General features: G+C 43.2%; 1 protein-coding gene across 3 annotated transcripts in view; it reads left to right on the top strand.

The window, feature by feature from the left end:
* Positions 1-26,984, top strand: part of LOC137438736 (GTPase-activating protein and VPS9 domain-containing protein 1) — a 154,243-nt gene that overhangs the window by 76,201 nt on the left and 51,058 nt on the right. For 2 of the 3 annotated variants that reach the window (XM_068134045.2, XM_068134043.2), the window contains exons 3-10: positions 2,434-3,373; positions 13,799-13,891; positions 14,131-14,256; positions 14,911-15,205; positions 18,809-18,972; positions 19,144-19,240; positions 19,347-19,448; positions 23,237-23,287. In XM_068134045.2, coding sequence (XP_067990146.2) covers positions 2,434-3,373; positions 13,799-13,891; positions 14,131-14,256; positions 14,911-15,205; positions 18,809-18,972; positions 19,144-19,240; positions 19,347-19,448; positions 23,237-23,287 — 1,868 coding nt within the window. The remainder of the gene's footprint in view (positions 1-2,433; positions 3,374-13,798; positions 13,892-14,130; positions 14,257-14,910; positions 15,206-18,808; positions 18,973-19,143; positions 19,241-19,346; positions 19,449-23,236; positions 23,288-26,984) is intronic. The other variant, XM_078767194.1, reaches the window with a different exon arrangement.

The following is a 26,984-nucleotide window of genomic DNA, read 5'->3' on the forward strand; positions in this document are numbered from 1 at the left end:
AAAATCATGTGCTTCCGCTCTTTCACTCCCTCTTTCTGTTCTCTTCACCCTCTCTTTTGCTCAAGGTCATCTGCCATCCGCTTGGAAATCAGCCAACATCACCGCTTTGCACAAAAAAGGTGCAAAAACAGATCCCAGCAACTACAGACCAATCAGCCTTCTCCCAATTATCAGCAAAGTCTTGGAATCCATCATTGCTTCAGATATGAAATCTTTCCTCTTCTCCAATGGCTTGATCTCCGATCATCAATTTGGTTTCAGACCTGGTCACTCTACTCTGGACATGCTGCTTCTGCTTTCTCAACAATGGATGGAGGTCCTCAACGCCAAACAGGAAATTAGAGCTGTCGTCTCCCTTGACATTTCACGTGCCTTCGATACGGTCTGGCACCCTGCTCTGCTCACCAAACTCTCCTCCTTTGGTATCCATGGAAATCTCCACGCATGGCTGGCGGACCTCCTCTCTGGTCGTAGTCAACGTGTGGCCCTGAATGGGTTTCTCTCATCTCCTCTTCCTGTTCAGGCTGGAGTTCCCCAAGGTAGTGTTCTGGGCCCTGTGCTTTTTCTGGTCTTCATCAATGATCTCTCTGACTCTCTTGAAAATCCTCTCCTTTGCTGACGACTCTACTCTCTGTCGCTCCATTCCTCATCCCTCAGATCGGCAGTTTGCAGCCTCCTCACTCTCTGCAGACCTGGACAAAATCACAGACTGGGCAAACAAATGGAACATGTCTTTCAATCCTGATAAATCTCACACTCTTACGATGTCTCTCCGAAAAGACCGACTGGAAAACCCTCCCATCCACTTTCTGAATAATCCTCTCCAAGAAGTTCTGTCACTCAAGCTTTTGGGTCTCACTATTTGCCATGATCTTTCCTGGGAAAACCACATTTCAAATCTGGCCTCCAAAGCCAGTCGCCGACTGGGCATCCTCCGTCGTGCGAAGTCCTTCCTTGGCACACCTGAGCTCCTCACCACATACAAGGCTTTCATCCGCAGCTCTATGGAATACTGCTCTCCCCTCTGGTCTGGTGCTCCTGCCTCACACCTAGCCCATCTTCACGCTGTTGAAACCAAAGCATTCAGAATCATTGGAATCTCCCGCGATGAAGCTAACTCCAAGGGCCTTTCACTCATTCACCGCAGGCAGGTTGGTGGTCTTTCCGTCTTCTACCGACTCCTCTCTGGCCTTGCCCCCCCAGCCCTCTCTGGGCTCTGTCCCCCAAATATTCCTACAGGTCGCACAAGATCTGCCTGCAACCCTCTTATCGTTAAACTGCCAAAATCAAGACTTTCTGCTCACCTTCACTCCTTCATTCCTCTTTTCTCCCGCCTCTGGAACAAACTCCCTCACTCTCTTCAATCCCACTCCACCCTCCAGGTCTTTAAAACAGCTGTTCACCACCATCTCTTATCCTCCCCCATCCAAAACCTTGATCTTTTCTACCCCCGCTAATTTCGGTCCCCTTGTGTTTTATACCTCTCCCCCCCCCACCTCCCCTTCCCACGGCTCCTGCCCCCAAGCCCTCTCCCTCCCACACTTCTCCCTGCTCTCAAATGTTGTGGTTGTGTGATTCCCCTTCTCTCCCCATCTTGTCTCCGCTCCCTCTTTTTGTATATTTTGTTTGTCTGGTTGATTTGTTTGTGAAATAAATGTTAGCTCTTTCACGAGCCTCGATTCAGTATACAAAAAAAAATAAAAAAAATAAACCATGTGATGCATGACGTCATGCTCGCTGACGTTTTGGTTCGTCATGGGTATGCAATTCTGCCTGCAAAGTTTGGCCTCGATCTGTTCAGGCGTTTTGGAGAAAATTGGATTTTAGTGTTTTTCACTCAAAACAATATGGCGGCCGAACCACGTGACCTGTGACATCATATTTACCATTCATATATTCTGCAGACCGAGTCACTCCTATGGTTAAAATTTGCTCTCAATCGGTCCAATTATTGCAGAGAAAATGGTTTTTAAAGGAAAACAGAAAAAAGAATTCCCAAAGAAATTCCCCAAAGAACTTCCTGGATCCGGAATAATTTCCTGAGCTTCACCAAAAACTAATCAATTCTTCGTTATCCCAAGTGCAATCATCCCACCATCTTTCATCCAAATCCGTTCATAACTTTTCCAGATATCTTGTACACGCACACACACACACACACACACACACACACACACACACACACACACACACACACACACACACACACACACACACACACACACGATTACAAATTGGGTGCAGGCTGTGCTGTGCAGGGGACGGGCTAATTATATGGTTTGCTTTTTTGAAGTTTCCGTTGCATGTGTTTTATTTGCTATTGCATTGCAAGGAGCACTGATGCTAAAGAGACTGACTTATCATGCAAAGATGAGGTCTTCAGCTCTAAACTGTGCAGACTAACCTCTTCCATTTTTTTATCTGTACCCTCAGTAACCTGTCCCCAGGATCCTGTCGTTTTCCACCTCCTCCACCACCTCCTCGTTTTGTGGACATCCATCACATACTACCCGCACATATGTCTGCTTACGGCAACCTTCTCTCAGGCCTACGATCCAGACCGGGACTTATTGCTGTTTGCTTAGCTGCAGGACGTCAGTTATCCACAGCAACCCCAAACGAAGCTTGCGATGAACACATCGAAGCCATCTATGCTGGAGTTTTTGGTTCTGGACTAGTAGATTCTGATGAAGAAGGTTTGCTGGTTGTTCTTGGTACACTATTTGATGAGGAATTTTCTCAGGCAATGGGTATCCACAAAATGCCAAGCAGAAAAAATTGCTCAAGTAAGAGTTGCTCACCTGTAATAGCAAGTAAAAAGATGGCAACATTGGAGGGAGAGCATTTGGATAGGGAAGCGATGGCTTTAAGAGTCGCGTGCCGTTTACTCGAAATTCAACTGGACGAGACGAGTGAAAGTGAAGACCACAACCCCTCGGTTTTCTGTCAACTCTTTCGCAAGTTTGTCAATGGATTGACTGCGGTTCGGCTGTACCTAGCTGTGGTGCTGCAGGAGCCCTTGATGGAATTGCTGACTTCTGAGATTGACCTTTATGGACAACGAGGTGAAGAAGATACAGACGATGAATCCGCAGTTCGTATTGCAGAGTATGCCAATGCTATCTTAGAATCCCTGTACACAGCGGCTTATAGTTTCCCACCAGGTCTTGCTGGTTTGCTCTGCCGGGTACGTGGAGTGCTACAGGGGAGCTGTGAGACCGGAGGAAAATTTCTGGGAGCTGAGGCAGCCGACGTGGTGTGCGGTGTCCTCCTTTTTGCTGAACTAGTCTTGCCGGCTGTGCAAAGGCCTGCTACCCTGGGACTCATAGATGAAGAACTAATCGATGGGCGATTACATCAGGTCCTGCATCAGGTGAATCAAGACTTAAAATATATGATGGACAATCTTTACTTTTCTAATGCACACACTTGCTTCCATTATTTTATAGTTGGAACTGCTATTGTTTTTGTCATTTTTGTGCGTAAAATCTTTCAAAAGCTGAGTTTCCATCATATTTTCCCTTATCCAACCCTCCCCCACTTCTTTCCAACCCACTTTCTTCCTCTTCCTCCTCTTTCATTGCTTACCTCCTCCTTTCTATTTATTTTTATTATTTACTTATTTACTTATTTAATTTATTTATTTACTTCATTTAATTTATTTATTTACTTATTTTAATTTAATTAATTTAATTAATATTAATTTAATAATTAATATTAAATGATTTTAATAATTAATTGTTGAATTAAATGATTTAATTAATTTCATATGTCATTAATTTGTTTATTTATTTAATTAAATAAATAAAATTCGGGAAATTTTATTTAATTAAAATTAAATTAATTTAATTAACTTTATTTATTTAATTTATGACATTTATGACATTTACTTATTTTCTTCCTCTTCCTTTCGCTCACTTCCTTCTTCCTGTGTTGGTTAATCAATCTGACTTGCTGATGGCATGTTGGGTGATGCAAATAAGCCATTTACTCAAAATAATCTTCAAGCTATGTCTTATCACAGTATAAAGGCCAGACGGGAAGCCCTGCATGCCTTGCAAATGAGCCTTTAAGACCAAACTATCCAAACGGATGTTTTTGGGGTTTTTTTTTTCATGTTTTACAATTATTTTTTTTTACTTAATTTTTTTTGTTTTTAATTTTTTAATAAACTTTTTTCAAAGGTACTTTTTTCTTTGAGTGGGTTGTTGTCATTAGTCATTTTTAATCGTATTGTTCTTCTTCCTTCTCTCTGCCTCACCCTCATGTTTTTCTTTCTCCCTTAACTAACTTTGGTAATGGCAGAGATGGCCTAGTTGATAGCTTATTCACCATTGAGCTATCTCGTCTGGGATTGACGACCATTGGGGCCAATTTGAAAATGAGAAAACTGATTTTTGCATGGATGTGAAATGTCTTCGGAAACATGGAAAATCGCATTTTGGGAATTTACGCTGCTCATATAAACATTACTTACTGTATATATATTGCGGACTTGACGATATATATATACAGACTTGGCATTTAATATGGCATATTTTTTTTGTGGGGGTGAACTTACTTTTCAAGATGTCTTAGAACCAAAAGTTCATTGGAATTATGTTGAAATTATTCTACATTTTGTTAATATGACCTTTAAAAGAAACAAAAACCACATTTGACATTTCGAAACAAATAAATTGATCCTTGAAAGTGATGTAAACTGATATCGAACTCAATTCATGGACAGTACTGTTAAACTTCTGTACGTTTTCCAGAAGTATCTCCTTATTTTGCACATTAGCCAAATTTTTTTAATCAAAAACAAAAGTTAAATTACGACTGGGATTACGGACAGTAAAATTACAGTTCAGTACTTGGTGTAAACCCCACAAGCATTCAGGAGAGCACGTACACGTTGAGGCATGCTGTTCACGAGATTTGCCAAGGTTTGGACAGGAATCGCTTGCCATGCAATGACAATAGCCTGCTGCAATTCATGCACAGAGGTCGGCTGCTGGTCCAGGTGGTCGATTTGATGCGTTAATTCTGCCCACAAGTTCTCTACCGGATTCATATCCGGGGACATGGCAGGCCACTCCATATGCTCTACACCACGGTCAGCAAGGAAGTGCTGGATCATGCGAGCACGATAAGGCCGTGCATTGTCATCTTGGAAGACAAAGTTTCCTCGAAAGGCTGCACGAGCAAATGGAAGCAATGTTTCTTCCAGAATGGCCCTGTACTTGAACTGGTTCAGGTTTCCATTCAGAACAACCAGGTCAGTTTTGCCCCCTGCAAGAAAAGCAGCCCAAACGGTCACCCCACCACCTCCAGCTTGGACTCTTGGCACTATACAATCTTTGTTGTAGGCTTCATGCACTTGTCTGCAAACTCGGACGCGGCCATCTTGACGATAGACCAGAAATCTAGACTCGTCACTGAAGATCACGTGATTCCAGTGTCCTGGCTGCCATTGACGGTGCTCTCTGGCCCACTGCAATCGGCGCTGGCGGTGTTGTCTGGTCAGGCATGGCTTTCTCAGGGGACGCCTAGCACGATAGCCTGCTTGAACCAGTCGTTGGTTGACTAGCCTTCTGGATACAGGCACATTTGTCAGTTGCTGCCACTCAGCCCTATGCCGATTGGCTGACTTGGTACGGCCATTGCGGACTAACCGTTGCAGCTGGTGATCATCCCTCCTTGTGGTTCTGCGGGGACGTCCTGGCCTCGGTATTGGAGTAGGGACACCCCTCTGAGCATTTCGTTTCAGGATCTTTGACACCTGACCTTGAGTGATGCCATACTGCCGAGCAATAGCACGCCGTTTCATTCCGTAATTTCGTAAAGCCACCACTCCATGACAAACAGCATTGTCGAGTTGACGGACCATCTCCAGAGGAAGCGGCAATAACTCTTGGAGATGTGCAGCAGTTGTTTTCCACTAATGCAGAACGCAACAACCCTTGTATACCCGACTGTGAAGCCAATCGTCAAATGCACCTGTCCGTACATTTTGCCACGCCACCTGTGATATAATCCTGTTGTTGACTTCTTGCTGCGACAGACAATCAGTGACATGGTTCTTTTAACAAATAAATCACCAAAGTGTAAAAGAAACTCACCAGATTGATATACTGAGTTAAGAAAGTAAACCCAAGTCAAGAAAAAAAAGATATTCCATGTTAAATGCCAAGTCTGTACGTATGTATATAATATATATATATATATATATATATATATATATATATATATATATATATAATCGTTAGATTAAATAAGACGCGGACGTAGCTTCAGGACGTCGATCTTTAATTGTCGACAAGCTTTCGACCAACAAAGGTCTTCTGTTGAGTCTACAAAAACAGCAGGCCTGTATATCAGTCAAGTATTTATGGTGATATGTGTGTGAGATGTGTGATGTGTGTAGAAAATGCATACAGAAGGAAGAGCCACGCCAAAGTTCACTCACCAGCCCCAAGTTCAACGGAAGTGACCGTTTGCGTTACAGTTAGGGTGCACGTGCATATACAAATATAGAGATATACATTTTCACAAGACCTGATCAAACAATCAGCCAAATATTCTCCATTTAACATGATGGAAAATACCTTCTCAGCACATTCCACAAAATCATCCTTCACTGAACAAATTCTTGCAAATCTAAGTCGTTGAGATGAGAAGACATTGTAACCCATATTAATTGGTACATTGCTACCTGGAAAGGTGTACAAGACTACAGGGAAACTAAAATCATCAACTTTATGATACACACTCGTACTAAAGCCATTCTGTCCAATACATTGATCCAATACATCCAGGATCCCTGGCTTCTATAAATGCACAGCAAACAAATGCATTATTCACAAGCATTTACTAGAAGGAAACAAATTCTGTAGTTCTAGCACTGGACAAAAATTCCCCATCACCTCCTATATGAACTACAAATCTACATGGGTCATATACCTAATCACTTGCCAAAAGTGCACCAAACAATATGTTGGAAAAACTGAAAATACACTCTACACACGATTTAATAACACACGGTCAGAAATCAATAACTTCCACACCAGTCAGGGCAAATCTCTACCTTACACGATACACTTTAATCAACCGGATCACTCTATAAATGACATTCAGATCTCTGCCATTGAATCAATCACAAATCGATCACACACCACGATTCTGAAACGTGAGTCCTTTTGGATACACAAACTTCGGACAAAAGTCCCTCATGGCATAAATTTTGATGACTAAAGCATGTTCCCACATCAACCCAATCAAATTGTTAACCGTAACCCATTCATTCATTCATTCATTCATCATTCATTCATTCATTCATTCTACCTTTATATGTCATTTATATAAATATATAAATATATTATATGAATATAAATGGGATATGAATATATGCTTGTGTGTTTATGTATGTATATCTCTATATTTGTATATGCACGTGCACCCTAACTGTAACGCAAACGGTCACTTCCGTTGAACTTGGGGCTGGTGAGTGAACTTTGGCGTGGCTCTTCCTTCTGTATGCATTTTCTACACACATCACACATCTCACACACATATCACCATACATACTTGACTGATATACATGCCTGCTGTTTTTGTAGACTCAGAAGAAGACCTTTGTTGGTCGAAAGCTTGTCGACAATTAAAGATCGACGTCCTGAAGCTACGTCCGCGTCTTATTTAATCTAACGATTATTTATTCAATACAAATGAGACGCCCTGCTCGTACTTTGGAGTTTCTACTATTTCTTACAGATATATATATATATATATATATATATATATATATATATATATATATATATATATATATAATTTTTTTCCCCTTTTTTTAAGGCCATTTTCCCTGCTAGAGCGGGGGCTAGCCTTGCGGGCCCAATGACAATCATCATGGTTCCCTTTTTGAGGCAATGTTTTTACGGTTGGATGCCCTTCCTGACGCCAACCCTTTAGTCGCATCTTACGACACGCAGGGATAAGGTGTACCTATTCTAAACCGGGGCGCGCACACACACACACACACACACACACACACACACACACACACACACACACACACACACACACACACATTTCTATATATATATATATATATATATAATCTGATTTACTTATGTATGGGTTTTACAAATAGTTTTTAAAATAATTTCTTGCTCGTGAGAATTGTCTTGCATTTTCTGGATTATAACATTGAAAAAGGGAAGTATGTCATATATAATACTCAGGTGCATTGAGGTGATGTATATGCCAATCATGGCAGCAATAAAAAGTGTGGTTGACCGGAAAACCAATATTACAAAAATTGTTGCAGGAATTGAAAAATGTGACGATGGAATTGGCTTAACAAGGAAGTTGACAAAACAGCACTCTGTCATCTGTCGGGTCTTCGAATATCAAAGGTTGAATATCTTCGAATATCTTAGAATAAGCTATGCTTACTGCAAAGTGTGTGCCAAAGAAATGGACTACGGGAAACATTTTTAAGTCGCTTTTGAAGATCCCATGAGTTGCTCGAAACATAAGGAACTTCTCCGGATATTTCTAAATGTTGTGAACGACCTATGACAAAACGAAGTGGATGAGTTGGTTAGGAGACTGGAACAAGCTGAATCGATTTTGGTGAAGGTACGGATCAAAATCCGGCCTATCAGTCGGATACAAGGCGTAAACTGTTCATCCTGGCGGAGGAATGAGCTCTCCCAAGTGCCCTTCTATGGTATGGATTAGGGTTAGTTTTTTTTTCTTCTTCTATTTTTCTGTCTGTGAGCATGATATCTCAAAAGGTTGTGGACTAATTTGGTATAAACCTGATGGACAGGTTAGGTGTGTGACAAGGACTAATTGATTCGATTTTGGTAAAGATCTGGATCCTGATCCAAGAGTTATTTAATTTTTTTTACTGATTCTGTGCCATTGGGAGATGGGGCCAAAACGATATATCAAGAAGTTGGGGATTAATTTTGACAACTTGGTGGATGAATAGTGTAGATGACAAGAGCAAGCCAATTCGATTTTGGTGTGTGGCAAGGACGATTTGGTCTGGATGCAGATCCGGTCCATCAATGGGATATAAAACGTAAACTGTTCATCCTGGCGGAAGTCAGCTACTTCTGCGTTGATCGACTTAAAGTTGTTGTTCATCATCTGGAAACCTGTAAGTGTCATCAAAGTTGACGGTGAAAGAACATATTTTCAGTACTTGTCAAGAGGTTTAAGGACAATAATATACCTTTGGAAAATCTCATGTCCATGCTGATGGTCTATTGTGCTGTTTTGAGAGGCCCCAAAAATTTGAATTGAAAAGAAAAATGGAGTGGGAAGGTTCACAGTTGTTAGATATTGATGGAGATACATGTAACCATGCTCACATTGCTGCAAATACAAGTTTTGAGCCTTTTGAATATCATGTGGAGAGATTGTTGTCAGATCTCCATTCTGACTTAAAATGGTCAATGGATTACTGAGAGGCATTGTAGACTGTGTTATCATTGGTGATTGCTATTATACCATTCCACAATGCCCATCACAGATGGCTTTTTATGCCTCTGCCAATGAAGTCGCTGGAGGCATTATGTTTTTGGATTGTCCGTCCGGCTGTCCATCCGTCCGTGATATGTTTTTGTGACCGCGATAACTTAAGAACAGCTGAAAAGATCTAAGTCAAACTTGGTAAAAGTATGTATAATGATGCAAAGATAAACTGATTAGATGTTGGAGTCAAGATGTCAAAGGTGAAAGGTCAGCGGTCATGTTATGTAAATACCCTTTTACGGCGCTAACTTATGAACCAGTGATGGGATTTTTACCAAACTTAGTACAAGTATATATTATTATGCAAAGATGAACTGATTCGCTTTTAGCATCAATAGTTCAAAAGTCAGAGATCATGTCAGGTAAAATGTTATTGAGGTTGGGATTTTAACTAAACTAAGTACATGCACCATGATATATGTGTAGAGATTAGATATTGAGGTGCCTGCTGTTGGCTTAACGGTCAAGGTGGCTGGCTTAATATCCAAGGGTCTTCAGTTCATTGACAGCAGGCAGGTTGACTCAGCATGCCAGCCTCCCGAGGTTGGCAAAATGAGTACCAGCTAGCTGGTAAGGGGCATTGCATCAGTAGCACAGCCACGCCCCCAGAAAATGATGCAGCCATGCAGCCACAGGCTGAATTCGAAGAAATAAATAAATAAAACTACAACGGTACTCAGTGGAGCGCATACCTCTGCCAGGCCGAACAGTTTACATTTTGTATCCCACTGATGGACCAGATCTGGATCCGGACATTAACCAAAATCTAATCGGCTTGTTCTTGTTACCGAACCAACCCGTTCAACAAATTTTGCCACAAGTTGTCCACAGCTTTTTGAAATATCATGTTATCTATCGTTTTTGGCACTATTACTGAATGGTGAAAAATCACTTGGAGATTTAAAAGAATTCTCATGCCCAGATCCGGATTCTGATCTTCCCCAAAATCTAATCAATTCGTCCTTGTCACACACCCGACCTGTCTACCAAACTTCGTCCATAACTTTTTGAGATAGTATGCTCACAGACAGACAAACAGGGGTGAAAGAATAACCTCCATCAACCTTTGGTGGTAGATGTAATTGTGCTTTCATCATGTTTATCACACCTCAAACTTTCTTCCAAACTTTCCTTTTTATCACACCTCACACCTCAAACGCTTTTTCTAAAACCTAAATTTGGGTATAAAATAAATGAATTAATAAATGGAGGAAGTCGATTCCAAATGTTCCAACATCTTCCGTGTGAGCATTCCCCCAGACTTCCCTACCCTATGTGGACCTCTTCGGATTATATGTGGCAGCACATTTAGCTGCATTACAAGTTCCTCCTTTTTCTTCCGGAAATTTGTCCCTCATATCCTTGTGTTTGGACACAGCACGGGCACGCGACTCTCCGAATCACATTTTCAATTTCAATGGATAGTTATAAAATCGGCTCTGTGTTTCAAGGAGGGTTTGTTTATATTTATATATTTTATATTTTACATCCATAACACCTGTGTTCCTTTTCACACCTTAACACAATTTGATTGACGCTCATTTCCTTCGGGGAAAATGCTGGGACAAAGTGAAAGATTAAAACCTTTTGAGTGATTGTGCACTCGCACCTGGACCACTAATTGCACGACTCAAATACTTATATTCCCAGCTTTAATTGCTTTGCTGCTCATCAAAAGATGCCTTTTTATGTTGATATTTTGGTCCTGAAAATGTTATATAATTATGAAGAGCCCCCTTGATTATGTTTATTAACTCAACTGGACTACCGTCCAGTTGAGTTCATCACATACTGAACCCTCCGGCGTCTGTCGTCTGTCGTCCGTTAACTTTTCGACGTTAACACTCCAGCGTCCCCAAATATCAACCGATTCTGATCAAACTTGACATGCAGCATCCTTACCCCAAGGACCGGGTTGGTATTACATTTCAGCCCGATCCGTTGAAAAATGGCGGACTTCGGCGACCATTTTGTTTTTGGTCATGAAAACGACGTTAACACTCGAGCGTCCACAAACATTAACAGATTTTGATCAAACTTACAATGTTTAACCCTTACCACACAAGGTAGGTTGCTATTGCATTCCAACCCGACCCGTCACAAAATGGCCGCCATAGGCCGCCATATTGTTTTCAGCTCCGAAACGACGTTAAGACTTTAACGTCCACAAATATTTATGGATTAGGATTATGGAATATTTCATTTATCGAACAACTGACCTACTTTCAAGTTGTCCAGTCAGTTCAGTTGAGTTCTGCTTCCCTGGAAGCTCCAGTTATCTGTTGTTGTGAACACCAAGATCTAGCAAGAGTTTTTATTGTTGAACCACAATGTATGTACCGATAAGCTTCCCTTGAGTGCACTAGAAAGGATGAAGAGTGAAGGGTGAGGAAAGGGGGAGAAAGGCAGGTAGAGGTGGTGTATAAATGTTATTGCAAAGAGGCATCCCTGATAGTTGTCCATCGTGCTAGTTAATAGAGCTGCAGGTAGCCATTGCACAAAGCATGGAATTCTGTTTTCTGTGCATGGTTTTGAATTTTGCCAATCATCATTCGGTTATCCACTGCCACGGCCCACGTATACAGGGCTGGTGTGTGAAAGTTCGCACACCCCGTGCATGCAGCTAAGGCTAATGGAGAAGCTTATTTGAAACCAGGATAAGGATGTTGAGACATCAGTTTACCTTTGCATTGATTCCAAAGACAGCAGATGACGTACAAACCAACGTATTGTGGTACATTATCTGGGATTTGAAACTGCAACCTCAGCATCATGAGCTATGTGCGTATGTGGGAAGATCAGAAAGAAAAATCTCCATTCTACCATTTTCACCACATTCATATTTGTCCAATTTGCAATTTTTGATGCATCTTCTCCTGTGGTGTTTGTTGTTGCATGAATGCAGAAATGGGGGGAAGTTAAGAGCAGGGGTCGGAAGATGGTAAAGTGAGGACCTTGGCGAAGAAGCCGCAGGTATTGTGTAAAATTGAAGAAGTACAGAGAGGCCTTTTTGGGGAATTGCAGAAGCTTTGCGTGTAAGAATATCAGGAAGTAGCGAAGGACGTCATCAAGAAACATAAACCAGGTATGGTGGACAAAGGAAATAGTGAAGGTAGTCGGTGAGAAGGAGGTTTGGAAGAAGATGGAGAAGATGAAGGACATAGGTGGACAACGGGATGCAGGGTTGATGCACTGGTATGGGCAAAATAAGAAAGCCGCAAGGAGAGCTGTGGGTAAGGTGAGGAATGATATGGATCATGATGTGTACAGAAAGTTGGAAGAGGATGGTGGGAAGAAGACTATCTATAAATTGGCTTGTGACAGCGATGGGGATGGTAAGGACATGAAGGTGGTGATCAAGGATGGTGGTGGGAGCCACGTGACAGAGAGGGAGATCGGCGAAGAACAACATTGGTTTAGAAATGGTACGGGTATGATGGAAATGATGTTCACGCTGAGACAGTTTGTAAAGAAGAGGTTGGAGATGCAAGGTGAAATGGCATTGGGATTTGTGGATCTTGAAAAGGCCTAGGACACTGACCCGAGAGAGATTGTGATGGCGACACTGAGATGGATGGAAGTACCGGAAGTTACCCTGGTGGCTCGTATGTATGAGGGAAAGAAAGGAAGAGTTTGGTTGGTCCTGGGATGTCGGAGGAGTTCAGCATGAACATCGGTTTGAGGCAGTGAAGCACTCTCAGCCCACTCATGTTTATCATGGTGATGGAGCTGGTAAAAATGAAAGGTATTATGGGTAGGATGTTGTATGCAAACGACCAGGCTGTTGTGGCGGAGAGTTAGTGGGAGATGCAGAAGGTACTGGTGGAGTCTAAGGAGGCATTCTAGAAACATGGATTCAAGATGAGTATGTATAGAACACAGAGGTGATGTGGGTCATGCAGCAGAGACAAGAAATGAATATGAGGCTAGAGGGGAAGGAGATGAAGCAGGGAAATAGGTTTGAGTATCTGGTCGGACAGTGATCGGGAATGGTAAGTCAGAGGCAGAGGTGCAGAGGAGGATCCAGGTGGGTGTGAATGTGTGGAGTAGGGCGGAGCGATTAATGGCAGACAGAAAGATATCAAGGAAATTGAAAGGGAACGTTCTCCTGCCTTGTGTAACGCTGTCTTTGTAAGGTTCTGCTCCAAATATCTTTGTCGTCGATGTGAAATGAGATTGAGATTGAGCTCTGGTGATGAAGCGGAATTGTAATGGAGCATTTTTGTGAGTGTGGGCTAACCATGGAGCATTCCTGATGTACTTGCAGGTCAGTGTGGTCTTGTTCATGGTGGCCACCCAGAATGACCTGGCCCCTGATGATGACAGCTTTGTGAAAAACATATTTCGTCGTGTCGATAAGGTGTGTGCAAACCTGCATCTTTTGTCTTGTCAATTAATACTTGCTGTTCTAATAAATCTGGGTGATCTAACACCATCTTCAGAATGTTAATATTTTTATGTTTTCACTTTTTTTTCTTTTTTCTATTTCCTTCCTTAATCTTTTCTTTGTTACATTGCAAAAAAGAGTTTTGTTTTTTAAATTTTTATTATTATTTATTCCTGGTGATCTAAAGCCATTCTTTCAATTATTTTTATTAGGAGCTCATGAAAAAATTCCTGAGAACCATTCTATCTCAACCCAGCATTCCTCAAGACCTTCCTTCATTGACAAAGGATGTCCTACGCCTTTCTGCACTTCTCACACACAGCCAACTCCAGAGCCTGGTAGATCTCCATTTGAACTTCCTTAATCTTTTCTTCTTCTGAAGACACAATCTTCTGAACTGTCTTCTGAAATCTTCTGAAATTTCTTCTGAACTGTCTGAAGACACAATCTTCTTCTGAGTCTTCTGCCCCTCGTTGTAAGTCTCCTGCCCCTCATTCTAAGTCTCCTGCCCCTCGTTCTAAGTCTCCTGCCCCTCGTTCTGAGTCTCCTGCCCCTCGTTCTGAGTCTCCTGCCCCTCGTTCTGAGTCTCCTGCCCCTCGTTTTGAGTCTCCTGCTCCTCGTTCTGAGTCTCCTGCCCCTCGTTCTGAGTCTCCTGCCCCTCGTTATGAGTCTCCTTCTCCCTCATTCTGAGTCTCCTTCCCCCTCGTTCTGAGTCTCCTTCCATCTCGTTCTGAGTCTCCTTCCACCTCGTTCTGAGTCTCCTTCCACCTCGTTCTGAGTCTCCTTCCCCCTCGTTCTGAGTCTCCTTCCCCCTTGTTCTGAGTCTCCTTCCCCCTCGTTCTGAGTCTCCTTCCCCCTCGTTTTGTCTCCTTCCCCCTCGTTCTGAGTCTCCTGCCTCCCTCATTCTGATTAATCTGACACCACTTTCTGGTTTCTTCCTCTTCTTATTTCTTCTTCTTCATCTGAATGTTAAATATGATTATCTATGACAGGTGGAATTCCTGAATACAGTACAAAGCAGTGAAGAACTTTCATCCGTCCATTTTGAAACCCTTTCCTCTCTTCTGGAACGGCTTCCATCCCTGTTGCATGGACCTCGAAATACGGCGAGCCTGCTGAGCATCAGCAGCGACTTTAGCGTGACCTCTTCACAATCAAAGAACTCTAAGCAGAGCCTTTCTCACACAGCGAGTGATGTGGGAGTGACACAGGCAATTCGGAAGGGCAGTCGGGCAGAAGATGGGTCACTGAGCACTCCTGGATCCAAACGACGGTTGTTCCATATTGGTAAATATGTTGATGTGGTGATGCATGTGTTGGTGAAAGCAGATGTCAGATAAATAACCACACGGGCCGGGGAAAGCTTTGCGATGAAAGCTGTCTTTGCCTAATTCAGTCATTTTTGTTTTGAGGGATGGTTGGAGTGTAGTCAGCACGATTTCAGTTATTGACAAAGTGTGTTGGACTTGATGAATAAGACCATTAATTCCTTCATTTTGGAACCACAATTTTAGTAACTGAGAACTTTAATGAATGCAAATGAATTTAATTTTAATTATACACTGGAAGAGCATACCCGTCGTTTCGCTAATGGACCAATTAGTCATCACGTCTCTTGCTGCTAGAAAGGGGAGGGAGAGAAAAGTGGGAGGGGAGGGGAGTAGAGGGAGTGTGGAATGGGGAGGTGGGAGGGAAGGGGAAGGGTGTGTGAGGGGGGAGATATATATTTGCATGTGCATATTTTGGGTGTGTTTTAATGTCGGCGTTAGCCAGGTAAAGAAATAAATTGTAATACCCTCTGCCACCACCACCAGGTGTCGCGACACGGCACGCATTTGCATAGAGAATTTATGCCCCTCCCCGGCTCCCCACACCCTTGTGGGAGGCCGTGACCACATAGCCTATGTTACCCCCAACACAAAGTTGTATTTGTACCCTGAGTTTGGAGTTTGTAACTTAAAAGGTGTGGTGTGGCCATGCACAAGGAACAAAGAAAGAGGGACAAAAATTCAGAGACAATGGCGTTTATATATATATATACACAGTGCATTCAGAAAGTATTCAGACCCCTTCACTTTTTCACATTTTGTTATGTTGCAGCCTTCTGCTGAAATCGTTTAAATTCCTTTTTTCCCTCATCAATCTACACTCAATACCCCATAATGACAAAGAGAAAACAGGATTTTAGAAAGTTTTGCAAATTTATTAAAAATAAAAAACTGAAATATCACATTGACATAAGTATTCATACCCTTTGCTATGACACTTGAAATTTAGCTCAAGTGCCTCCCATTTCTCTTTATCATCTTTGAGATGTTTCTACACCTTGATTGGAGTCCACCTGTGGTAAATTCAATTGATTGGACATGATTTGGAAAGGCACACACCTGTCTATATAAGGTCTCACAGCTGACAATGCATATCAGAGCAAAAACCAAGCCATGAGGTCGAAGGAACTGCCTGCAGAGCTCAGAGACAGGAATGTGTCGAGGCACAGATCTGGGGAAGCCAACAAAAAAATTTCTGCTGCATTCAAGGTTCGCAAGAGCACAGTGGCCTCCATAATTCTTAGATGGAAGAAGTTTGGAACAACCAGGACTCTTCCTCGAGCTGGCCGCCCGGCCAAACTGAGCAATCGGGGGAGAAGGGCCTTGGTAAGAGAGGTGACCAAGAACCCGATGGTCACTCTGGCTGAGCTCCAGAGATCCTGTGTGGAGATGGGGGAAACTTCCCGAAGGACAACCATCACTGCAACACTCCAACGATCTGGCCTTTATGGCAGAGTGGCCAGACGGAAGCCAAACAGTTCAATCCTGGTTTCATCAGACCACAGAATCTTGTTTCTCACAGTCAGAGTCCTTTAGGTGCTTTTTTGCAAACACCAAGCGGGCTTTCATGTGTCTTTCACTGAGGAGCGGTTCCAACAGGAGGAGGCCATGGGGGGATGGTACAGCACGGGAAGCATGGCTTGGGGTGGATGAAGCATGAGCGATGGGGAAAGGCATGTGTGAAAGAGAGGAGGAAGATGGTTGAGAGGGAGGTGAGAAGAAAGGAAGAGGAGGGGAGATATGTGAAAGCAGTCGGTCAGGCACAGCAAGGTGCTTGGACTAGGTGGGAAGGTGTGCAGGTGAGGATGTTGAAGTGGCAAAATATTTTGAGGATGGAGCCAATATTGTTGAATTTCCTGTTGCGGGCAATGTATGATGTGCTTCCGTCACCAGTAAACTTGAGATTGTGTGGGTTGTTGCAGGAGGAGAGATGTTATTTGTGTGGAGGTGTGGGAATGGTGCAGCATGCACTGAGTGCATGTTCAGTTGCATTGGCAGCAGGACAATACAGGTGCCGACATGATCAGGTGCTGGCGGTGGTGGTGCAGATGGTGCAACAAGAGGTGCTGAGGTCGAGAGAGAGAAGGGTGGAGAAGGAGACTGATGGGGGAGAGGTGTGGTTTGTCAAAGTGGGCCAACTGGTAAGAGGTGGAAAGAGGAGGAGTGGAAAGCAAGAGGGCTGTCAGATGCTTGTGATTGGCAGGTGGTGGCAGACCTAAAGCCACAATTGGTATTCCCAGAGGACATCTGTGTGACAAGGTTGCAGCCTGACATTGTCATTTGGTCAGGTGCAACAAGACAGGTCATCTTAGGGGAATTGTCTGTATCTTGGGAAGAGAACATGGAGGAGGTGCAAGAGAGGAAAGTACAGTGAGCTGGAGGCAGAGTGCCGGGAGAAGGGTTGGCGAGTTTTGTGTCAGCCATTTGAAGTGGGGTGTAGAGGGTATATTGGCAATTCCTTTTCTGCATTTCTTGCTCGGCTTGGAGTGTGTGGGACAGAAAGAAGGAGGATGTGTGACAAGGTGGCCCAGGTTGCCTTGAAAGGCTGATTTTGGATATGGAGGAAGTTTATGGAGGCACGTCGAACGGTGTAGGTTGAGGTTATGGAATAGAAATGGAGGTGTGTGTGTGTGTGTGTGTGTGTGTGTGTGTGTGTGTGTGTGTGTGTGTGTGTGTGTGTGTGTGTGTGTGTGTGTGTGTGTGTGTGTGTGTGTGTGTGTGTGTTGCAGGAGTGGGTCATGAGTGGGTGTGGTTTTGCATGTTTGCATGAGTGGTGCATGTTGGTAAGGGTAGGTGTTTTTTTTTTTTCTTTTTACTATTATTATTTCTTATTTTGTGTATATGAGTGAGTGGGTGAGGGTGTGTGTTTTTGCATGAATGAATTTATGCATGAGTGTGTGTGTTTTTGTATGTTTAGTGGTGTATGTTGTAAGGGTAGGTGGTTGGTTGGTGTTGTGTGTGGATGTGTGTGTATGAATGATCCAGTGTGTTTTGTTGGTGAGTGGTGAAGGGTATAAAGGTGGGTGTTTGAGTGTTCCACCATGTTTGTTTGGTGCTGTGGATTCTGGATGTGGAGGTGTTGTTGTTGTTGTCTGCGTTCGCACTGGCTGGGGGTGGGGGTATGTATGCATCCAGGTGTAGTTGCTGCATGTGGATGTGCCCCTGCTGGCCCACCTTATCTGACCGTATCGAGGTTGAAGGGCCGAAACGGGATGATGCTGAGGACCTCGACTGAGGACCCGGTCAGTGCGGCACAGTTGTGACCAGGTGTGTTTTGAACGTGTGTGTGTGTGTGTGTGTGTGTGTGTGTGTGTGTGTGTGTGTGTGTGTGTGTGTGTGTGTGTGTGTGTGTGTGTGTGTGTGTGTGTGTGTGTGTGTGTGTGTGTGTGTGTGTGTGTGTGTGTGTGTGTGTGTGTGTGTGTGTGTGTGTGTGTGTGTGTGTGTGTGTATATATATATATATCTCTTCATATGCAGACTACTCTTAGCTATGCTGATACTTCAAAGATGAGACATTTTAATTAAGTATCACATGTTTTACAGTTGTGCTAATCTGTCCACAGGCCGGAGTAGACACAGGGCCTGTAGTCACCAGAGCGCAGACGACGAAGATTGGGAAGTCTTGGGGCGGCATGGGTCAGATCCTGTGAGGATCGAGGATGTGGTGCTCGTGATTCCTCTGAGCGCACCCAATGTTGTTCTTCCAGGGCTGATGACCGAGGAGGAGGTATTAGTTTTTTCCTTTATTTAGATATCATTCACCAACTCCATGTTCATCATGGATTTTGATGAATAAATAAGCTGTCGATACGACGACACCGGTTTGTCAGCTTCATGGTGTCTCCTGGAATGTTGCTATTTTTCAAAATTGAAGCATGTTTCATGTTATATTTTCCAGGTTCTTGGTTCACTGTTTGTAAATCCAAGCTGGGATGATGCCCAACTTTCGGAGTTATCAGAAAACCAGGATGAAACAGACGAAGCTATAACAGAAGGTGCATCATCTCAAACACCCAACTTGCAATTTATGGATTTACTCTTGCATTCTTTTGAATACTCTAATATGATATGCTTTGATTTTTGTGTTTTTTTTATTTCTAGGTAATTGCAATGAATCCTACCCTAACCTACCACAGTATGGCCATCTTACTGGGTCCTTTACCGACCATCGGCGAGACTTGGACCTGCAACAAAGAGATTCAGGCACGTGCTTATCTTGCCTGTGTATCCAGTAAATATTGCCATAGGTATTGACATTATCCCAATTGAGAGGTTGGTGGCCAAGGTGAAGTGAACAAACAACTCTTAAGCTCTGCTGATGACAGGTTCCACACCTGTTTCTCTCTTCTCTGCTACATCCCCAAAATGCCATTTGGGGCTTGCTCTTACCTTGACACCGAGAGTTGGGTCGCAATAGTTTGCGGCAACCAAGGCAGAAATTCAAAAACTGGCACCTGGCAAAAAGACAACGTTCAATCAAATCCACATTGTGCCATGCAAAAATGTTTCAAAGATCGTCCATGTTGTGTTGCTCTTCCAAATATGCACAGTTTACTTATTCTCTGGGCTGGCAGGATGACCGATATGTGCGCACACTCGACTCCAAGCTGTGTAGCCTGGGTTTGAATTCCAACTGAATATTTGAATACCGCTTGAGCATGAGACTAGTGGTATGTTCAGATTGTCTATGCAAATTGGAAGATGTTCTTGGATCTGAAAGGACTGCCATGTGGTAGAGCAATGGCAGCAGCAACACTTATCCACAGGAAACACTGACTTACTGTCTCCCCTTTGTCAGATAATCTCTGGTGCTTCCTCCGATGCTCCACGCTTATTGGGTAGTGCCAGCAAGTTTCACCATACCTGGAGCCGAATGCTCCAACAATGTTATGTTGTGCTTTCTGAACACTTCTAACAGTGATAACTACTAAATAACTATTCGGGAAATTACGCTGAGGTCGAGTCATATAAATAAAGCTCAAATGTAAGGAAGCGTGACCTGAATATCCTTCCTGAACAATGCTTCCTCCTAGATTTTCAAGAAATGCTCTTTTCATTGTCATATTGAAACCCAGACTTGTAGTATTAGGATGACATCCTCACCGTTTCTGAAAAGCTGCTCCTGGTAGTTTAAAACTTGCACTCGTTCACCTTGAGGATAAATCACAGTCTCACACCAGGGAAATTCACAAAGCATCAGATATTACAGATATTACATCAGAGATATTCCTTATACTGGTTATAACTGGTGTCTTCCTTCAAACTTGCATTTCCACAACCAGTCCTGACCGGATTGTGCAGAGATAGCCTGCTTACCGTTAGGCCGTGTAGTGTGGGTCCAATTCCTGATCTGACTATAAACTGTCAGATTGGTACTTCGCAAGCAAGGTCCCTCTGATGAACATTGAGCTAGAGATCCATCTGGCATTGCTTTGTGGAGTTTAATGCTAGTCCTACCAACAGGCATACATTTTGAGGTGTTATTTTTATATTAGTTTAACAAATAATTGTTTTATTGGTTTGTTTACTGATATGTGCTAGTAATAACTGGGTATGATGTTTTAAGATCCCATCTTGCTATACAGAGTTCCAAGCAAATTCTGTCTGGGGCCCAAAAAGACCCCAGTTGTTTTCGTTCATTTTTTGCATGCATGATTGCTTCACATGGTATTTATATAGAGTAGGTCCTCTGAAATTGTTTTTATGCTTATGTTTATTTACTTTATCACTAAAACGTCATCCAACTAGAAAGCATCTGAAAATACAAAGCCCATCCGCATCCGTTTGTATTCTTAAGTATTCTTCTTCTTCCGTGTTTTCAAAATAACAAAAGCAGTTTAAAACTAGAACTGCACTCGATAGAGCGCAGACCTCCACCAGGCTGAACAGTTTATGTTTTGTATCCCACTGATAGGCCAGATCTGGATTCGGACGTGAACCAAAATCTAATCGCTTTGTTCTTGTCACCTAAACAACTCCACCAAATGTCGTCATAACTCGTCCGCAACTTTTTTAAATATCGTTTTAATATATCGCTTTTGGCCCGATCTCCCAATGGTGAAGAATCACTTAAAAATTAAATAATTCTCGTATCCAAATCCATCTTCATATCTTCACCAAAATCGAATCGAATCGTCCTTGTCAGACACCCAACCTGTCCACCAAGTTTCGTCCAAATCCGTCCACAACTTTTTGAGATATCCTGCTATGTATCGTTTTTGGCCCGATCTCCCAATGGTGAAGAATCGCTTAAAACATTCTAGTAGCCGGATCCGAATCCGGATCTTCACCAAAATCGAATCATTTCGTCCTCGTGAAATACGCTACATCTCTGCCAAATTTCGTCTAAATCCGTCCACAACATTTTGAGATATCCTGTTCACAGACAGACAAACAAACAGACAGACGGGTGAAAACATAACCTCCATCGACTTTCGGTGGCGGAGGTAAAAATCCAAAATGAAAATTGATGATTTTATGCAGCCTTGACCTTTTGATCTTAAAAAAAAAAACAATCAGCTTCTAGCTTTTCATTGGTGAACCCTTTCAGTGACCCAATATGCAAATTCTTAAACTTTCAGTGAAATTGGATGAAAATTTATGATTTTATGTGATGCTGACCTTTGACCTTTAGACCAAATTATTAATTTGCCTTCTCCGTATCTTCGTATTATAATAGAGCAAACGTATATGGTTCGTTATGTCGTTATGTATGTTTGTTTGTTTTTATGCGACTAAAACGTCTTCTTCTTCAAAAAAATTAGCACCCTCTTAATTGAATGAATGAATGAATGATCGTTTTAAGGCCATTTCCCCCGCTAGAGCGGGGGTTAGCCTTGCGGGCCCCATGACAATCATGGTCCCTGTTTGAGGCAATGTTTTTTTTTATGGCCGGATGCCCTTCCTGACGCCAACCCTTGGTCGCCTCTTACGATGCGCAGGGATACGGTGTACCTATTCTAAATCGGGGTACACACCATGATCATTCATCCCAGCAAGCTGGTACTCAATTTGCCGACCTCGGAAGGATGACAGGCTGAGTCAACCCCCCTGGCGTTAATTCAGCGATCGATCGGGATTCGAACCCAGGATCCTAGGATCCCAGGCCGGCACCCGAACCGCTAAGCCAACACCAGGCCAACAGGCAACACCAGGCTAAGCCAACACCAGGCAACCTCTTAATTAACCCTCGTAATTACGTTTAGACTGCTGAGACCCCTCAGACCTTTGACGACTTTAATTCCCCCAAGACCCTCAAGACCCCAAAGACCTAAAACACCCCAAAGACCCAAAATACCCTTGAAGGCCCTGAGGCTCAAAAAGACCCTGAAGACCCAAAAAGACCCTGAAGACTCAAAACGGAAGACCCAAATGGCCAGGAAGACCCAAAATACCCTGAAGACCCAAATGACCGAAATACCCAAAAGACCCCGAAGCTGTGAAAATTTGTGGTGAATTCTTTGTTTTCATTCTTTTTTTTTTTGCATGCATGATTTCTTCACATGCTATTTATATCGAGCAAGTCCTCTAAAATTATTTTTTATGCTTATGTTTGTTTATTTTATCACGAAAACATCATCAAATCAAGATATGTTTCTTCATTGATGTAAAACTTCAGATAGAATGAAATGTAGTGCTTCTGAGTTGGAGGTCATTAAAGTCCCCAGTTGGTATTTTAGATTGTATGTGTATTTTTATTTATGTTTGTTGACTTTATCAATAAACACCATGTTAAGTTATTGATGTGAAACTTTGGCAGATTTAGTGAAATTGACTTGTTTTTGAGTTGGGGTCCGAAAAGACCCTGGGGGTGGGGGGGGGGGGGCATCAGTGACACAGCCATGCTCGAGAGCAATGATGCTATTGGTAAACATTGTTTGCTTACGGGAGAAGAACAAGACACTCCACAAGTGTTCCATTCTGACTACTTTTATTACATGATCCATTTCTAGTTTGGCACATTTCTGACATTCCTGCTTTCATTCCTGTAGGAATTGGAGGGACCTCTGAAGATGATCCCAGCCAGAGACGAAACTTTCAAGGTGAGATTGCGGTGCTAATTGGTGAGATGACAGCATGGTACATTAACGTTCAGGATGTCATCACTCTGTGAGCATCTATATCAATGAAAGTAGATGCATCCTCTGTCGTTAGTTTTTTTTTTTTTTTTTTTTTTTTTCTTTTCTTGTTTGTATACAAGATCGAGGCTCGTGTAAGAGCTAACATTAAACATAAAAACAAACGGACACATAAAACATAATAAAGGGAGCGGGAGACAAGATGGTGAGAGAGAGGGGAAGCACACAAGCGCTTCCGGTTCCCCGGGTGAGGTTGTGTCTTCACAGCTCGACTACGTCGATCAAAGTTAATTTGTATTTTTTCAAAGTTAAGTTTTATTTTGCTGTATATGTTTACTGTGTGTTTCTGGTTCAATCGTGTTTTGCGTTTCGTGCTAATTTGTGTACGAGTCAGTCAGTTTGGGCGTGCGTGTTTTGGAGCCTCGTTATCCTCGAGGCCTGCCCAGTCACCTTGTATGGTCTTTTGTTTATTCACGTTTGTTCTTTCTCTGGATTACCTTTTTGTTTTCATCCCTACTTTCCCCCTAACCTCTTACCCTTTGTTGGATGTCTTAAATACAAAAAGAAAAAAAAATCATAATAATTTCCTTCTCTCCTCATGGCCTCCCCCGCCCGCGTCCATGTGTTGTCCCGCCCGTCCCTTCCATCCATCATAACTCCTCCTTCTCCAGCCACCTTTCCAATTTTAATTCACTATACCCCTTCAGTCTTTCTAATTCTTTCTCAGATCCGCTTTCACCTAATCTTCAAAAATAAATAAATATATTAATGAAGAAAATAAAAAGGTGGCCTCTCCTTCCGCACTAACAAAATGCTTATACACCTCCCGGTTCCTTCGCTCTCTGTTCCCCTGGCTTGTTGATCTCGTATTCTTCTGCATTTCAGGAATTTCCCAGACTGTTCACAGTTTTGCTTTGAAAAGTTTAAACTCCCCCCTGCCATGCTGTACCATCTATATTATAATAGCCGTAGATGATTCTGTCTGTCTGTCTGTCTATCTGTTGGGTGTCTGTCCGGGGTGTGGCTTACTTGGTTTGCAGAGTAGCTCCACCCATAGCTCCACCCATTCTGGGAGAGGCTTCATATAATTATAAACAAATATCCACCATTTTATTAACTCGCATAGCTTTGAGGCCTGTTTTGTAGGCCCGTGGTGTCTTGCTCTCTCTCTCCCAGTTTTATTTCAAATCAAATTCGATATATCATTTCATTTTTCACAGTTGCTAACATCGTTTTAGACTCGGTTGAAAAAAAACGGGAAGAAAATCCGATGAAAGTTGCCATTTATAGAACGAAATGAATTCTCAAACGCCTGTAACTTCAAGGCCATTGAGTCTCTCTCACGCCTTTATCTCCAATCTAACTCACCATATGATTTCATTTTTATCGATGGTTTTAGACTCGGTGTCAGCAATAATTGAGAACATTCCACACACGCGGGAAAATGCAGAGATATATTTTTTAAAATCGCGTCATGGTGTATCATACACCGCCCAACATGACACCGACGGCAACGTGTCGATACATATTAAAAATTCGCTTTTGCTTTTCCGTTAAGATATACAGTATTACTTTTTCGTTTGATGACAGTCGTCACAAAAACGTCAACAATGATGCCGACATATATTTCTTCGTTTTTATTTCATTCAACATTATTAGCCGGAAGTAAAATATGTTTCAGGAAATTACCGAGAGATATTTCTTCGTTTTTTTTATTAGTTATGTGCGTATACACTTTAAATAGGTTTATTTGAAATCTTTAATTTTCCACAATATAATTTACTTGCCATTTATCATTTGATGATTACGAGACACTTCCTCTTGAGGATCGTGACAATTCATGCGCTGCGTGGAAACTTCTCTTTCCAAAATGAATGAGACGATCGATGAAGAACGCAGACTTGAACAGGATGTAGCAAGAAAACGAATGAGACGGGCGAACGAGTCCATCGACGAACGTCAATGCAGACTTGAACAGGATGTAGCAAGAAAACGAATGAGACGGGCGAACGAGTCCATCAACGAACGTCAATGCAAACTTGCGGGGTCACCCGTGGGAATCCCACGGGCATGGATGTGTGTGACATTTTGACATATTGAGTTAGATGCTGCACATTCATTTTTACAAAATGGTTACTGGCAAGTCATCAGATCCAGAAATGGTGTAATGAACACAATTTATTTACACGCAAGCACGAAAGCAAGACGGGCCGATTTCCGATTCCGACGGGCGAGACGGGCTGATTTGGAGCAAGAAAAAGAACACGAGACGGGAGAAAAACGAGAGAAACGAGACGGGGAAAGCCGATTGGAGAGGCGAGTGAGGAGCGATTGGAGAGGCGAGTGAGGAGCGATTGGAGAGGCGAGTGAGGAGCGATTGGAGAGGCGAGTGAGGAGCGATTGGAGAGGCGAGTGAGGAGCGATTGGAGAGGCGAGTGAGGAGCGATTGGAGAGGCGAGTGAGGAGCGATTGGAGAGGCGAGTGAGGCGCGATTGGAGAGGAGTGTGAGGCGCGATTGGAGAGGAGTGTGAGGCGCGATTGGAGAGGAGTGTGAGGCGCGATTGGAGAGGAGTGTGAGGCGCGATTGGAGAGGAGTGTGAGGCGCGATTGGAGAGGAGTGAGGCGCGATTGGAGAGGAGTGTGGGGCGCGATTGGAGAGGAGTGTGAGGCGCGATTGGAGATGAGTGTGAGGCGCGATTGGAGAGGAGTGTGAGGCGCGATTGGAGAGGAGTGTGAAGCGCGATTGGAGAGGAGTGTGAGGCGCGATTGGAGAGGAGTGTGAGGCGCGATTGGAGAGGAGTGTGAGGCGCGATTGGAGAGGAGTGTGAGGCGCGATTGGAGAGGAGTGTGAGGCGCGATTGGAGAGGAGTGTGAGGCGCGATTGGAGAGGAGTGAGGCGCGATTGGAGAGGAGTGTGGCGCGCGATTGGAGAGGAGTGTGAGGCGCGATTGGAGAGGCGTGTGAGGAGCGATTGGAGAGGCGTGTGAGGCGCGATTGGAGAGGCGTGTGAGGCACGATTGGAGAGGCGTGTGAGGGATTGGAGAGGAGAGGCGTGTGAGGGATTGGAGAGGAGAGGCGTGTGAGGGATTGGAGAGGAGAGGAGTGTGAGGGATTGGAGAGGAGAGGAGTGTGAGGCGCGTTTGGAGAGGAGTGTGAGGCGTGATTGGAGAGGAGTGTGAGGAATTGGAGAGGTGAGGGATTGGAAAGGAGAGGAATGTGAGGGATTGGAGAGGAGAGGAATGTGAGGGATTGGAGAGGAGAGGAGTGCTAGGTGGAGAGAGGAAAGTGTCAGGTGGAGAGAGGAGAGTGTCAGGTGGAGAGGAGTGAGGGGTCACATATTATGTGAAATAAATAAATTGTGTTCATTACACCATTTCTGGATCTGATGACTTGCCAGTAACCATTTTGTAAAAATGAATGTGCAGCATCTAACTCAATATGTTGAAATGTCACACACATCCATGCCCATGGGATTCCCACGGGTGACACCGCTAGTTTTGTATATTATAACTCACTCTTCTTCTTCCTGTTCAAAAGGCTGTCTTAAATTTGCTCATTAAATCTTTCCATCGCAAAAAATAGTTCAATCTCATACAGTTTTTCCTTTCTTTATTCTCTAAACTCACCTTCATTCCACCCCTCCTCAAACGTTTTCAAATGG

Source organism: Myxine glutinosa, chromosome 13 (genome assembly GCF_964187855.1).
Source record: "Myxine glutinosa chromosome 13, kmMyxGlut1.1, whole genome shotgun sequence".
Taxonomy (NCBI): domain Eukaryota; kingdom Metazoa; phylum Chordata; class Myxini; order Myxiniformes; family Myxinidae; genus Myxine; species Myxine glutinosa.